Source organism: Dermacentor variabilis, chromosome 2 (assembly GCF_050947875.1).
Source record: "Dermacentor variabilis isolate Ectoservices chromosome 2, ASM5094787v1, whole genome shotgun sequence".
NCBI classification, from domain to species: domain Eukaryota; kingdom Metazoa; phylum Arthropoda; class Arachnida; order Ixodida; family Ixodidae; genus Dermacentor; species Dermacentor variabilis.
In genome coordinates, this window is record NC_134569.1 from 161,222,704 (window position 1) to 161,238,623 (window position 15,920).

At 43.5% G+C, this 15,920-nt stretch overlaps 1 protein-coding gene across 2 annotated transcripts in view; it reads left to right on the forward strand.

The window, feature by feature from the left end:
* The first annotated feature begins 2,644 nt into the window (after positions 1–2,644).
* Positions 2,645–15,920, forward strand: part of LOC142572887 (uncharacterized) — a 32,513-nt gene continuing 19,237 nt past the window's right edge. The window contains exons 1-5 of one of the 2 annotated variants that reach the window (XM_075682325.1): positions 2,645–2,753; positions 8,044–8,097; positions 8,200–8,218; positions 10,444–10,469; positions 13,032–13,191. In XM_075682325.1, coding sequence (XP_075538440.1) covers positions 8,049–8,097; positions 8,200–8,218; positions 10,444–10,469; positions 13,032–13,191 — 254 coding nt within the window. In that variant the 5' untranslated portion in view covers positions 2,645–2,753; positions 8,044–8,048. Of the gene's footprint in view, positions 2,754–6,796; positions 6,904–8,043; positions 8,098–8,199; positions 8,219–10,443; positions 10,470–13,031; positions 13,192–15,920 lie in introns of those variants that run through there. The other variant, XM_075682326.1, reaches the window with a different exon arrangement.

Sequence of the window (15,920 nt, forward strand, 5' to 3'; positions counted from 1 at the left end):
GTGTAACTATATGTGTTATATTCACTGCGCAACCATTCTATAAGACCAAGCGGCCCACCAAACTAGGATTAATTTCGCGAGTGCTATCATCTGTTTTGTTTTACAGGAATTTCGCTTTTCCATGTGCTTCCCCATTAAGAATTTAAATACCACAAATTCCACATGTCCGATATCTCCTATGAACGCACGAGACCACATGTGTTAATCCAATCATCTCTTATGAGAAGACTGGATATGCGGATTACGTGCCATTTTATTATTGTTTTGTTTGTACAGAATATATGCACTTGGTGCCTGATGGAGTGAGCACAATATTTGTGACGGTTGTTCATCTTTGGAACTTTTACTTGCTTTGTGGTTCATGGCGGTGCACGTATCTTTTGAGTGAAACATTTTTGGTAGGTTTTTTTGGTTGATTTCCTTGTCCTGGATAGCGCACTAGTTAGGATACGTAGAAGAGTCCCCGCTTGCCTAATTAACCTTGCTATGGGCAAGAGTGGCAATCATTGAAATCTTATGCTGTTTAGGTAGTTCTTGAATGAAAGTTTGCATTCAGTATTTTTGATAGCGCTCCGTATTTGTGGTCTGGTCAGGACATTTCGAATTACGGCTGTTCATGCGAATGGCTTCGCTATGCGCAAACTTGGCACTCATTGAAATCTGACTTTGAGAATATACGGAAGCGCTATGAACTTGGCGATGGCGCTGTGGCTTCAAAATAAAAAGAAATATCGCCTTCTCATGCATCAGCTTTAGAGCACCAGTGTACGGTGATATATATTGAAACGGGACCACCGCAGATAAATGCCGCTTCAGCATGACTGCCGTGAACAGGAAGAAGACAAAGTGGTTCCAATCCCTGTCGATCGTCCATTTGGTCCCACTCCAACTAACACTGTAAATGAACCTTGCAAATAGATTTATATGCGCGTTTCACGTAACAGGATTGATGGAGTTGCCGGCGTATTATTTATGACGCTTGCTGTATATTGATAGGAATACCGTTGAAGAGCATTGAGAACGCAATCTAGGGAAACTACTCCGTTTAGTAATAACAATGGTGGGCTTGGCAAGAGAGGCAAGCGATTGCAACAACTGCTATGAATGTTTGTTGTGCACCCCCCCCCCCCCTCCGCAATTACTTACACATTATGACAGGCTTGTTATATAGGCCTTGTGATTGTGCCGTGGAAAGCACATGAAATTTTGTTATTGACGAGATAAGCCGCATGGTATGATAGAGCACCGTGCGACTTCCGTTCCGTTGTCATGTTACACGCCTTTTAGTGCTTCACTGGTACTGTGTGCAAAGTAAACATCACCGTGTCGCCGAAGATAACTGGAGATAAAAGAAACAGCAGTTATTTTTAGCTTTAGTTTTCTTGCTGCACGGCTCTGTCTGCTAAGCATCCGGTCATGAGCGAAAACAGTAATGAGACTGAGTTTTATTGGTGCAAATAATCTTGCTAGCCGAAATGTATGAATAAATTATTAGAGGCCGTAAAATTAGGACGACACTAGAAAAGGCATAAATAATGACAAGCCAAAAATCAAGCGCTATCAGAATTGATTACATTCTGAAGTGACAAAAAACCGCCAGGGGCCAACTATAGTGAACGGGGAATTTCTTTCCCTTTGTTGCGACAATGACAAAAGTTAAGAACATTCCATGAAACATCTACACATGCGAGGAGGTTGTCTTTTCAATTATGAATACGCATATTCATTATTAGGTACGTGGAAGTTTCTGACAAGTGTTCGCCTGCTTTCGGAGCGCAATTTCGTATTATATAAATTTGACTTTTAGATAGGAATATTTCTGAATAGCGATTGCACATCACGTTTTTTAACGCCTCTTGGCATATGTTACGTCTTGCGCACGCGCTCTCGCCCTGGTTCCGATAATCTAAATTCAAAGGCTACCTGCATGGCTTCAGAATAAAAGAAAAGCCATACTCTCTCCGAATAAAGCTTGTTATAAGTCTTGCGAAATGCATGAGCAACATACCGTTCACCTTTAGTGAACGTCCTGTTGCTCAAGTACTGCTTCGCTTAAGACTCTGGTATGTTGAGCAACTGTTGAAACGCCAGCTCAGCAACGCCACGGCCGTGGACTTGAGACCTGGGTGTCTAAATAAACTTCCAGAGAAATATCTTGGGAACGACCCAGAAGGTGCCACTTGTCGGATAGCGGGTACAGTGCAGATGCCACGTATTGCAATTGAGGCGCGTGATGACGTTATCGCTGTTTGCTCTCTGAGAACGACATTCGGGTTCCGCAAGCGAAGTGGGTCAGGCGAAATCGCGGTTGCTGTGCTCACGTGAGTGTGTGCGTGCGGTCATCGTCGGCTAGCGATACGTTTCCCTCTAAACATTCTAGACATCTGGATCAGCAAAAGAGATTATCTCGTTTGTTGAATATTCACCAAGCAGCGCCGCTTCGTCTGGCTGAAAGTAGGGGGCACCGATAATAGTGCGGTTCGCCGCAACTCTTGTCCCAAGGCTCGCGTCGGTAGACGATCTTGGCCAAACATTGGCGCCACTGAAGACAGAGTAAAAAAAACCTATAGGTTGCTTCAACGGCGGAAATTTCCCACGAGCCTTTCTATCTACGTGCATCCCTGTCGATAAGGCCGAACAATGGCGGCTAGCAAGGTGCGCAGCCAGCAGGTATAAATGCGGTGCTTGGCGGGGGTGTGCAGCCTTACACCTAGTGTATTTCTCCTGTCTCTTAGCAGCACCGGAGCGAAAAAGTGAGTAATACATGTCATGCTTAGTACTGAGCTTGATACACGTTGCACGTGGCCCCAAGTTGTGCAGCTATAGCGTCGACTAGCGAGTTGACCAGCGTGTAGTTCTGAGAGCGGGGATTACACTGCCTTTGACGTCGAGTCGGTTTACAGTATGTCACAATGTAGAGAAATGCAAAGTTGCAAATTAGTGAAACAAATAAATCAGCTTTTCTGTGTGGCTAGTACCTTTCGACGATCCTTTGAAGCTTGCGTCTTTTCGCTCTTATAGTAATCCATCTAGGGCCTCGGAACGACGGAAGTACCTTTATTAATTGGTGAACGCATTTTTGCTTTTACTGATTTGGTCTATTCATTTAGCTACCGATGTCTTGAAACTCGTTGTCATACGCGTAGTTTTATGTTGGTTGCATCCACATGTGCAGAGTCCTAACCGCGGGGCGCGTGATAATCGGCTTTCTTATGCGGTCATCTAAATGAGGAGAATATTTGCAGGATAATTTAGGCCTCACGGTTTTATTGAACAATAGGGTAAAGGTTAAAACTGAGCGTGTGTTGGATAATTTCCTACTATTCGGAATGTGTGCTGTAAACACGTTAGAATCTCCGGGAGTGTAGGAGTCGGCTAGGTTTGTCCAATAGGTAACACCTAACCACTTAGGGGATAAAGCCGAATCATTGATGGTGACAGTCTTTTTTTTCTTGGCAACATCTTTTTTCGCAAGTAAACATGATTGTACTTGCTACAGATAACATAAAAACTGCCTGAAATAATCTGTAATAAATTCCCCTGTCAAACTCTCGGGTCCGTTATTTCATTGAGCACCAGGTGGTTAGAATGGACGCACCGTTTTATACGCCGCTTCTCTTATTGCGGCTGAAGTTTGAGGCAATTACAGTCCAGGATAGCTGGTATTTTTACAGCGAAAGCTGTATATGACATACTTTCCGTAGTTTTTTCACCGTGCGGCAACAGAAGAAAAGGCTCATGTGAGCTGATCCTGGTGATTGTGCAGAAAGGGTCGAAGCTCAATGGCACGCACCCCTGTGGTCTCGGGAACCTGTAACGCGCCCTTTACCTATCCTTGCACACGCGGGACCTAAAGAGGTCGGAAGGACACGGGTAAGAACGGATGTCTGATAAAAATGTTTCGTACAAATTTTTCCAAAAGGACTGCAACATTCCCGGCGCCAACCGCGCAAACGCGCTAGGCATACGGCTCGCGCGTTGGTCGTCGTCGCCTTCAACAGCTGGCTCCGTTGCCGCTCATGATTCCAGCGTAGAATTCACTTCTGTTCGGACGTCGTAATTCTGAGGCCGCGTGTACGGAGATATGAGCCGATGGTTAAGGGGTTGTGAGCCATGTATACCTATATCACCCCGACGACCACAGATTAGGATGATAAATATGTCCGTACCCTTGTCCAATATTCTGGTTCACTTATGTATCTCGCGCTATACAACTTCGCTGGTCATCCGCCTTCAAAGAGTGGAATGGCTGACGAATTTTTTCTATTTCATCCTTAGCGTTGGTAATAACAGCAAAGTTATTGTACGAAAAGCAATTAACCATCATCAATATTTTCGATAAGCTCGAGCAATTATACGAGCATAAGAATAAAAGAAATGGTAGAACAAAAGATCTTTTTCATTCAACTTTTTTCATTCATTTAACCATCCTTATTCACCCCCATCTCATAAATTATATGCCCGGAGGCATTCATCTTTTTTCATTCATTTAATCATCCTTATTCACCCCCATCCCATAAATTGTAAGCCCGGAGGAATTTACCGACGCATACAAAAAAAAATATCCTACGACTGCACAACGCTTTGACCACCTATACGTATACGGTTAAATCACATCCAACTGGAGAAGGTGGAAGCAGTACGATTCCGGCTACACCATTTCATGTGTGTTGTGCTCGCATTATCAATGGATAAACTAAAATTATTAAAAAGTAAATAAAAGGCACACTTTAGTAGGGTAAAGCACCAACAGCCCAATCAAATTTAAACATCAACAACGAAAGCAACTCGTATAAAAAGTCATTCTCATTGAGCGCCCTTCCATATATTTAAAAACGGTATTTCGTGGCCATGGCAGTATACGACCAAAAAAAGTAAGCACTGCTTATGAAACGAAACCCATCACGGTGTAGGACAGTACCTATGACGTTGCATTGCGGAGCTCGAGGTCGGAGTTTAGATGCCGGCCGCAATTCAATAGAGGTTAAATGCCAAAACGTACGTGCACTTAGATTTCTCTGCACGTAATCAAGCATTCATAATGTAATATAAACCACATAACCATAATCCTAATCCATAAGAAAGGGGACGCCGAAGACTTCAAAAATTATAGACCGATCAGGTTACTGTCGGTTACCTACAAAGTATTTACTAAGGTAATCGCAAATCGAATCAGGAACAGCTTAGATTTCCGTCAACCAAGGACCAGGCAGGATTCCGTAAAGGCTTCTCAACAAAAGACCATATTCACACTACCAATCAGGGGATAGCGGTATGTGCGGGATATAAGCAGCCCTTATACATAGCTTTCATTGATTATGAGAAAGCATTTGATTCAGTCGAAACTTTAGCAGTCATGGACACATTACGGAATCAGGGGGTAGACGAGCCGTATGTAAACATACTGAAAATTGTCCATAGCGGCTCCACAGCGACCGTAATTCTCCATAAAGAAAGCTACGAAATCCCCATAAAGAAAGGCGTCAGGCAGGGAGTTACGATCTCTCCAATGCAATTCACAGCGTGTTTACAGGAGCTATTGAGAGACCTGGATTGCGAAGAATTGGGGATAAGAGTTAATGGAGAATACCTTAGAAACTTGCGATTCGCTGATATTGACGATATTGCCTTACTTAGTAACTCAGGGGACCAATTGCAATGCATGCTCACTGACCTTTAGAGGCAAAACAGAAGGGTGGGTCTAAAAATTAATCTGCAGAACACTAATGTTTAACAGTCTCGGAAGAGAACAGCAGTTTACAATAGGTAGCGAGGCACTGGAAGGGGTAGGGAGTACATCTACTTACAGGTAGTGACTGCGGATGCGGATCCTGAGACTGAAATAATCAGAAGAATAAGAATGGGCTGCGGTGTGTTTGGCAGGCATTCTCAGATCATGAACAGCAGGTTGCCATTACCCCTCAAGAGAAAAGTGCATAACAGCTGTGTCTTACCAGTACTCACGTACGGGGCAGAAACCTGGAGGCTTACGAAAAGGGTGCTACATAAATTGAGGACGGCGCAACGAGCTATGGAAAGAAGAATGACAGCTGTAACGTTAAGGGATAAGAAAAGAGCAGATTGGGTGAGGGAACAAACGCGAGTTAATCACATCTTAGTTGAAATCAAGAAAAAGAAATGGGGGGGGGGCATGGGCAGGATATGTAATGTGGAGGGAAGATAAGTGATGGTCATTAAAGGTTACGGACTGGATTGCAAGGGAAGGGAAGCGTAGCAGAGGGCGGCAGAAAGTTAGGTGGGCGGATGAGATTATGAAGTTTGCAGGCACAACATGGCCACAATTAGTACATGACCGGGGTAGTTGGAGAAGTATGGCGGTGGCCTTTGCCCTGCAGTGGGCGTAACCAGGCTGCTGCTGCTGCTGCTGCTGCTGCTGATGGTGATCATGATGAACCAAGCCTTCTGTGGCCGAAATGAATCTGGAGTGACGCACTACGGTGTGGCTCAAGTTGATGCCGTGGTTGTTGCAAACAAAGAAGATACCTGATTTTTTTTTGGAGAGGACTGAAGTGATTAAAGGGAAAAATAAAAGACAAATATAAACAAGGAGTGTACTTTTCCGTGGCAAAAAAGTAAACTCCTCTAACACTGCAACATAGCATTTGCCTTTGGCTGTGGTCACCCGTGCGGAAGGTCTGTTATCTCTTCATTATCGCCGGTCGAGAGAGACTTGCTTTCGTTTTTATCGGCAAAAGGCAGGCGTTAACAGAAAGCATCCATGATTGTGAGCCAGTCGAGGGCAGTTGCCTTGTCGTGAACGGCAGGTGATACCGCGCACCTTAGAACTTTGTCTGGAACACAAAACTCGGCTGCGACTGGACCGACGACAATCGCTTGGCTGAGTGACGCAAACAGAGATGGCGTGAAAGCAGAGAACAGTGGGTAAGCGTTTGACCTAAGGACTTCCGGCAAAGCGACATAATTGAAAAGAACATATACCTCTATTTACTGAAGTGACTTTAGTACCACATCCACTTGTTAAGAGATGGCGCTGACACACTGCAATTTAACTACGTTGCCAGGTATTCTACCGCACAGTTTTGTTAGGTTAGTCGTTGCATAACATGGTTTATCCAAATGAGCAGTCAGGTAGATTCTTGCGAAGAATTGACGACCACGAAAGGAATACAAGCATAGACGGGACAGCCGTTGATTACGCCTTTAAGCATTTAAGGAAACAGGATAAACGTTGCAGTCTCCCGCGTGCTAGACACATTATTCATTACAAATAGAAATAAAAACTACATCAGTAACTTTACACCTTTTTCACTTCACGCGATGGAAGTAATGTGTATCGTCTGTGCACGTGGCGCAAGCAATCTTAGATAACGATTGAATGGTGCACAGCCCCTCTACCCTCAGTATGCTTGCATTGCGCAAAAGCTACATACTTAATGGCGTGCTTAAACAAATCTTGTAGCACAATCTTATTCGAAATACGCTTTCGTTTCCGCAAGGAAGACGCCTCTTTCAAGGTCAGGACGATGAGAACACAAACCTCACCACTTATTAGTGGCCCAGTGTTACGGATGCAATCTTTAACAACGAACTGCTATTGGCGACCGCTACGAGTTGCCTAACAACAGAGTGGTGAATCTTGTCGCTGAGGTGCGTCGTGACTTGCTCAAATATTCTGTCCGCGTGCGTACAAATGGAAGGTACTCCCAGTAATTTATGAACCCTTCAGTAAACTAAACAAAAATTTTTGGAACGATAATACTTGCGATAATCGGTTTGTTTCATTTCTTAGAATAGTTAGTATCCTTATCGCGGTACGTGCCCTTGCGAAGCATGCAGATTGAATGCTTGATCATTCTTTGTCTCGACACAGAGCATCATAAGTGGACAGCAGTGTCGCTAACTTAGCGCGATGTGCATGTCTAACCTGATGAGCACGTGGTTTTTGATCATCTGAAGAAAGTAGATTGATTAAAAGAAATCACTCTGTATAGTAAGTGTATTTATTATTTGTCTCACTTCATCAGAAAACATTATATTTTTTTTTTCGACGTCGTCTTTCAGATACAATGAAGCTCAGTGGATCTCTCGTGTTTCTGGGCGTTGTCGCTGGAGCCTGTAAGTTACAGCTACACTGGCAATTTTGCATGGAAATGTCAGCTTTCATTTATATTATTAGACATGGAGCGGTAACAGATTTTTGCTTTGTTTTTGTTACAGATGGCGCCGTCTTCAGCTCGTATGTAACGTTCTCTTCATGCAGGCATTCTCAAAGCATCCATGGTAGTTAGTGACTTCGTGTAGAATAAAGCATGCTTTTCAGGCAGTGTAGCAAGGGCAGCGGTAATTTCGAAGAGCCTAATTTCTTTCCTAATGTATGCCATATAAGAATGCTCAGTATGGGTGCTATGAAATGGATTTTCTAGCGAACGTAGCTATCTGAGCTCCCTGAGTGCTCTCTGGTGCTCCCTGAGCATCGCCACCTTCGCTTCTTGACAGCTGTAATTATTCTTGTCTCCCCGCAAAAGCATTGCAGAAGCTGTAGCGCTTCCTATTCTGCTAACGTGAGAGAACAGAGGGGACGTAGATAGAACTGTACAGAAGTGGAAGGAGAAAAGGCAGTTCCCATACAAGGAAAGGGGGGGAGGGCTAAGCGACATGAGAAGGCAAGGAAACCCTACTGCTAACAACAGCGTTTGCGGGGAAACTGGGTAAGCTTAAGCCCAAGGTACGGTACAGTACGTTCCTACTGTTTCTGTAAAATTAACACCACGCAAATATGTCAAGCGGACAAATCATGCAAGGCGTGAGGAAGCAGAACCGCATTTATTAAAAGGCACCGCAGGATACAGGCGAAACTACGGAAGCGGTTGACCGTTAGCTTTGTGGGTATGGTATTGCTAGAGGCCATGGATTTGATCCCAACCACGGCAGCTCCATTTCGACGGGGGCAAAATAGTAAACACACGTGCACGTAGAGTTTCGGACATGTTAAAGAGCATCACGGTATTAAATTTACTCTGGAGTCCGCCAGTACGGCGTCCCTCATAATCCGATTTTGGTTTAGCACGTACAGCCCCGTAATCTAATTCAAGTTTATAACTTCCGCCACAATGCAATATGCGATGTAAGGCAATGACAATGCTCAGCCGTCTCAGATGTTATGAACATCTCATAACGTCTGAGAGGGTTATAACCCTTTGAGAGGTTATGTTTGCCTCTAGCAAACATCTTTCCTTGTGTGTTCTGTGTACTACGCCGAAAAACAGCAGTGGTGCACGAAAGGTAATGTTTAAATTGAACTGACCACTCTCGTGTTTGACTAAACCTTCAAGAAATTAAGCGTTTGCCATCAACATCACTGCTAATTATCGTCAATGAAAGCAACCAGGACAAAGCTTCGTCTACATCAATTCCTAGAGTGCGTGGGATCTGCACAATTTTTTTATTTGCACATCTGAGAAAAATAGCTTCTGTTCTTTCCCGACCCTAAGCACAAACATACATCCGTAATTTGATTGTCTTTGAGAACACACTCTGGCGGCGTTTTTAAGTATATTGTGTGGTTGACCAATACCTGGGTCTCAGAAAAAAAGACAGAAAAATAATTTTCTATCGAACAGAATTCTCAGTTCAACCTCGGCTTACGTTGTTATTATGTTAATACTTTTTTCTGATAGCAATTGTGTCATCCCTAGCTATACAATTATGACAATAGTTTGCCGCTTTTATGCACATTTTCTCGTAAAAAGCTTTCTAATGCAAAAACTCAATAAATATTTCCTTTGTGCAGCAATGCACCAGAACTATTTTCCTTATCAGTTAGTGTACAAAAAAGGGTGACATTTACATTCTGTGCAAGCGCGTCCTCCGCCGAGATTTCGATTAGCGACAGCTGCGCCAGATTATATGGACAAGTCTTAGCGATGTGACGAACTTTTGATCATAAAAAAAATATTGAGCTAAAAAAAAGCATGCATATTTGTAACGAAGATGAAATCTGCCTGTCCTCGAGCGAAATGAATTGCCCGCGTACGCTCCTGCCATGCGAGCAACGTAGATTTCGTCCATCATTTAGTTTACCGTTCGTCTTCGAATTTTTTGTGTCCAGTTTAGTCGCATGCTGGAAGGCCTACCCTGCATAGTAAATGGGTCGCACACGTAGGACGCACTCCGGGATTTAAAATATATCTAACTACATTATCTCGGGAACATGCTGCCAGACATTTATTTATTTATTTTCAATACTGCCAACTCCCATCAGGGACCATAGCAGGTAGACATACAAAAATGAAATACATGGTAGTGAATGTTAACTATATTGGTAATAAATAACACATGGTGATTTAAAGTTGAAGTTGGGGGAATTCTTCGAGCGAGTACCGAAACATAAAGAAAACTGCAACGGCGCCCGCAACTGAGTGCGTGACCTGTCTGATGCACCGTATGCCGGCTTTCTTACAGAAGGCACCGCGACAACGACTTTGAGGGTAAGTGATATTCGCCGTCTTGAAATGATGCTTTCAATACTGTTTGGAACCAAGCCTATCAGATGCAAATGCTACGCAGAATCGTTTTTTTTTTCTGAAGTAAGGAATCTGCAGAATAACTCATGCTTTCTGTAAACACTGGAGGAATATATTGCAACACGAAATCTTTTCTATTGATATCTTCCGTTCAAATTGGGTTTAGCTTTGTTTACATATTTATGAGCAGAATTTTGAAATCAACTACGTGCCCACTCATCATTGAAGTAAAGCATTCAGTTGGTTGAATCCCATCTGAAATCAGAGTACCTGCAACGATCTTGCACACGTTTGCCACTCATCATTACTGCTATCAACTGCTTCTCTTTGCCACTTACTTCGCCGGCAAGCCGTTTAGGAACTATAAATTAGAATTTTTTAATGCGTGCAACTCTAGCATTCGCATGCGATTCGCATGCCGACAGGCTCTCAGTACGATCCACCGGACGATATCGCGGAAGTTAGCTTTCATATTTTTGATATTTACACATTCGCGAATTCAGTTTCAGGAGTCTCCGCAGAGGCTGAGCAAAACGGGCACGATCTCTCCAAAGTCACGTATCAATATTGATTGCACCGAAAATTATGATGATGTCACGGTTGTGAATTTCCGTTATTTATTTACGGTGTACAGATTCGTATACTCGATTTGGTTTTGCAAATTTCGTCCTGCAGTGCAAATAAATTTTTTTCTTCAGCTGTGGCTAAATTGGTCCGTCTGCTCAGCAAATGCCACTGCAATCCACTTGAGACGGCATTGTATACGCGCGACAACTTTACAAAAACCACTACCATGTTTTACGAGATGTTACGCGCCGAGTTAGGTCAGTGATGGTGAAGCAATCGCATTCAGTTCCTCCGTTGTTTAGTTCTTTTGCTTAACAATTATCTTCTGTGTGTGCTTTTGGTGAGTGATTAATGCATTTCTATATATAAATGCGACATGAACGACTTTCGACAAAAACAGGTCCACCAATGCAAATATTGACCAGCCTTTCTGAGGCCGTTCCGCCCTAAATATGTAGCTTCTATATCAGAGTGTGCTACTCTGTCTATCAGCGCGTTCTTCATTTTCAATAAACATTAAGCGGACATTTCACTTCTCTGTAATTTCCAGGATTCACTAAAAAATTTAGAAAAGATCATCCTGCTATCTAGACTTTTTTTGAGTATGCATAGAGTCGGTCGCACCTCCATATAAATTTCTATGGCTTTAGCAGACAATTTATGGATAGTGCATTATAATGAAATCAAGAGTTCGACGAAAACTCGTCTGGTCGGGATTGCTCATTGTCAAGGGTAAAATAGATGCTGACCAAAAAAATTTAAAGCAAGACGTTCCAGCTCCCATAAGGGGCCTTGTTCACAATGAAAGTAAAAGAAAGAGGGGTGATGATTATGTACATGTGAGTAGATGGCGCAAACAGTGGCAATAAACGGAAGGAAGGCTACCGTCATTGCGGTTCAGCGTGGTATCAGTAGTTTGGATAAGTAAGGACGCGGGATGCAAAGGCGAGGTTAGGTTACTTGCAGTGGCCAGCACATGGGCCCTGACCCCAGTCATGTCCTTCTGTTCCCGACTAATATTTCTCAACTGCATGAATTATACTACACTGTTTACTACGACAAACTTCCCGGCAGAGTTAAAAATTCAGTGCATGAGGCAGTAATATTTGAAATGAAGTTAATAAGGGGATGAATTTTTTTCGGCTCAGCTGTCGATCCAGGTATTTGTCTTTTTAACTAGAACCATCGTCCTTGCACGAAGGTAGGCCGCTATTAAATCAGTGAAATTAAGACACATTGCTTTTATCAGGCGTTCGTAACGCAGAGGATACCTTTCCGCAATTTCGAATAAGTATAGAGTCATGCGCCCGTAAACGAAGCAAAACATACGATAGGCAAATTTTTGCTAGAGACGTTAAGACGCGTTTGTTTTGTCTAGCTTTCTATCCTTTAAAATTCATCAAATGCTGAGACGGAGATTTTTGTTTCAATTCAGTTCCTTTCTTTTCGCGAACTTTCTATCATGATAGTTCATGCGGTAATATCAGCCATTTTAACGTTTTCAAGCTTTAAATGCGGCCTTTATGTTGTAACATTGTTTGCTTTCTTTGACTTGCACTGATCATTCAGGCATATATCGCGCAGTTTCGCCATGCCCGAGTACAATGGGCACGTTGGTATTCGTAAAGTTCTTGATATAGGCTTTATTTCACACGTCCACCCAGCCTACCTGTTCAATTAACTAAAGTAACTTTGCTGCGCCAGTTAACACAATGTTGTGTGCAACTCTGCACTCGCCTCATGTAGAGTTTTCTGTACCACGTTTATTTGCGAACGTAATTAAATCTCCCTTGGTGCATTGAGAGCGCTCGTGGCATCAGCTTCGGAGTGCCAGTGTACATAGAATGCTCCCGGGGGAGCTATCTCGTATAGCGTCGCTTTTTTCCTTGTGTTCCTTTTGTTGTTCCACATTGCGTGACATCAAGCGCGATCGTTTTCTCCATGCGGCGTTGTTCTCAGATGCAATGTCGATACACTACCGCATCTGGGGCGAGAACCCCTGGGACTATCCGGGCAACCCACCTCCCTTCTTTCCGCCGGATGATTTCCTGCGGTACTCGCAGATTGGCCGCTGGTGGAATCAAGGGAAACCGTGGGAGAACCCTTCGAGGGAGATGCGGTACGTGCGCTAATACCCACGATTCCTTTTGAAGTGAACGGCACAGAAACGGGACGAGCGAATGGGTGTCACAAGCGCGAAGCGCTGAGTGTTTGTGTGTGTGTGCTTGCATTCGTGTGTGTGCATGTCCGTTTGTGTCCCAGAAACAACAGCGCTTCAAGAGGGGACAGAAAGAAAAAAGCACACACAAACTCCTCCGCTGATCGTCTGTGTGTGCTTTCGTGCGTTCCCTAAGCTTTAGTGGATGGAATGGCGTTTAAAAAACTGCATAATTTCGCCCTCACTGCTTGAACACTGCTATTGTTGGCAGACCTTCACGCGAAAAGGGCTTTATATTATTTTGATTTAGAGTGACATTTGCGCTTACTCCGTGAAGTGTTGTATGGAGGGCCGTGTTGTCTTTGGCTATTCACATTTCAATCAACGCAGCATAGTTCGCCTAGAGCTTATGGAGCTTCTGTTGGTTCCAGGATGCGCGGTGTTAGCGGAAATTAAACATGGAAGGAAGCTGGTCGTCGGGCTTTTCTTTTTTCTGACCTGCATTAACCTGCATTAAATTATACATTACAATAAATTTACTCGAGCGCCGCAGATTCGTATCTGGAAACACCCAGCCTGCCAATGTATGTACGTTCTTCCGCTCAACATACCGATTTCGTTAGATCCAAACTCCATAGCCAACTTGAATGACAGCTAGAGAGAGAGAGAGAACACAAAGTAAGGAAAAGCAGGAAACTACATGACCGTTCAGTTTGCTACCCTATGCTTGGGGTAAGGGAAATGGGGAACATATAGAGGAAAGAAGGGAAACGAAGCGAACGAGCCCTGCACGCGCATAGAGCGCGACATACAGCCATCACAGTGCCATCGGAAGCCTACCGGGTTTTCTAATGGGTAGGGATCTACCACTCGGTGGCGCCCAGTTCTTAATACGGGTGCTCAAACGGAACGGGTCCCTATAGAGATTTGCGAAGGTCTCTGGGAGGCCCTTGTCCGACCACAGCTTTGGTGCAATAGTCGAGCCTCCGCCGCTGCTGTGGGAGGCAGACGAGTGCTGGCGCCGAGTGCCTACGGTTCAAAAAGGAGCACGCGCGTTTCCGACCCAAGCGCTCGGCAACTGCGGGAATCCCAGACGATTGGAAGGACGTCAGTGCGTTATTATGGTCCTCTCTTGAAACCTGTAACGACTAAGAGTAGTTTGCGCCATTTCTGATAACATATTAATTATTTTTGCGATAACAATACTTCTATAGAAGAGGTATAACATACTTGAACAGAATGTCCAACCTAAACAGACGAGAGCCCAATAAACTGGACATTTATCTTCCGCTGAATTTCCCTGCCTTTCGCTTCTGATCTCTCTCTCTCTGTCTCTCTTATGAAAGTGAAATGAAGAACACTTGTGAGTTAGCAATATTGCTTCGGAACGTATTACATCCGAGGTCCAAGTTACAAGGCAAATGCGGGTTTTCACATTTCTCCTTTACCAATCTTCGCAACATTCCTTTGCAGAAAAACCTGTACGAATAGTTTTTTTGCAGGTGACAGTGAGGCTAAATTGCATTTTTACCACGTCACGTCGCCTATAAAACGGCGACTACCTTTTTCGTTCCTTTCTGGTATTTTTCTCCTATTTGCTTTCTCTCTTGTACTATAATTTTAAACTACATCTGCGCATCTGTGGGTGTAAAGTAACATGTTTACCTCTAAATAAATAAAAAAAAACTTAGGCACCCTTTCGATTTTTAAAGCGAAGATTATTGTTCTACCTATTCACCCGGACTTTTCTAACCATGGATCTTGTGGCTGTCTTCATGAAGCGCTCATACTGAAAAATAAAATGCAACTGCGGGACCAATACTGTTATTGTACCTCGGTCCCTCAGAAGAACAGCCTGATGTTCTACCCCTAAGGCCACAATTGCAAGTACAATTCTTACACGTGAACTTCAACTACCTGTTTGATATAATTGTCGGGTGCCACAACGGGGGATCGGTCAAGAGCCAGGCAGTACATTTCAAGCAAATCAGAATAAATGAAGAAATACATGTCACTGTAACAGTTGCCACATTGCATAGTTCGTGTGCGCCAGTACGAGTTTCCGTTAAGCAAAGGAATACAATGCAAAGGCAAAGGAATACAATGGGTACAATTATAACACTTCCTTAACACTTCACGTAAGGATTGCTTCACATAGATTCGGAAATTTGCGTTGCATCTTGATAATGATTGTTCTAGAGCTGTCTTTTTCTCTTTCCTCTAAAACCTTGATTAAACTAAGCAAAGTTAGTTGCTTAAAAGCTTATGAGGACAAGCGGGGTACAAAAGAGTGCAATCCCCGCCGTTCGGAAAGTGTCGGAAGACGCTTTTTGATCATTACCGAAGCGTCATTACCATTTAAAATGTTCGTAGCCCGTCTCTGAGCTGTAGCTTCAATCAACTGTTAAAGTTTATAAGTTTGCGCATAGGCATTTATTCTTAAAACACACATCACTGTTTGTGACGTTACGTTTGAGCTCCTTCTACGAAAAAAAAATATCTCGATTGTGGACACTTACCAAAGAAAGCAATGTGAACGCAAGAGAATGCTTGTGAATTGTTTGCCTCGTGGCGGGGAATCTAGCCATCGGTACGTGTGCATAGTGATAATAATTTGTGTGGTTGATTTTGTACACATGTCGGTGATAGTCCTCAGTGTGCCCACAACAACAAATTATTAAAAAGCTATT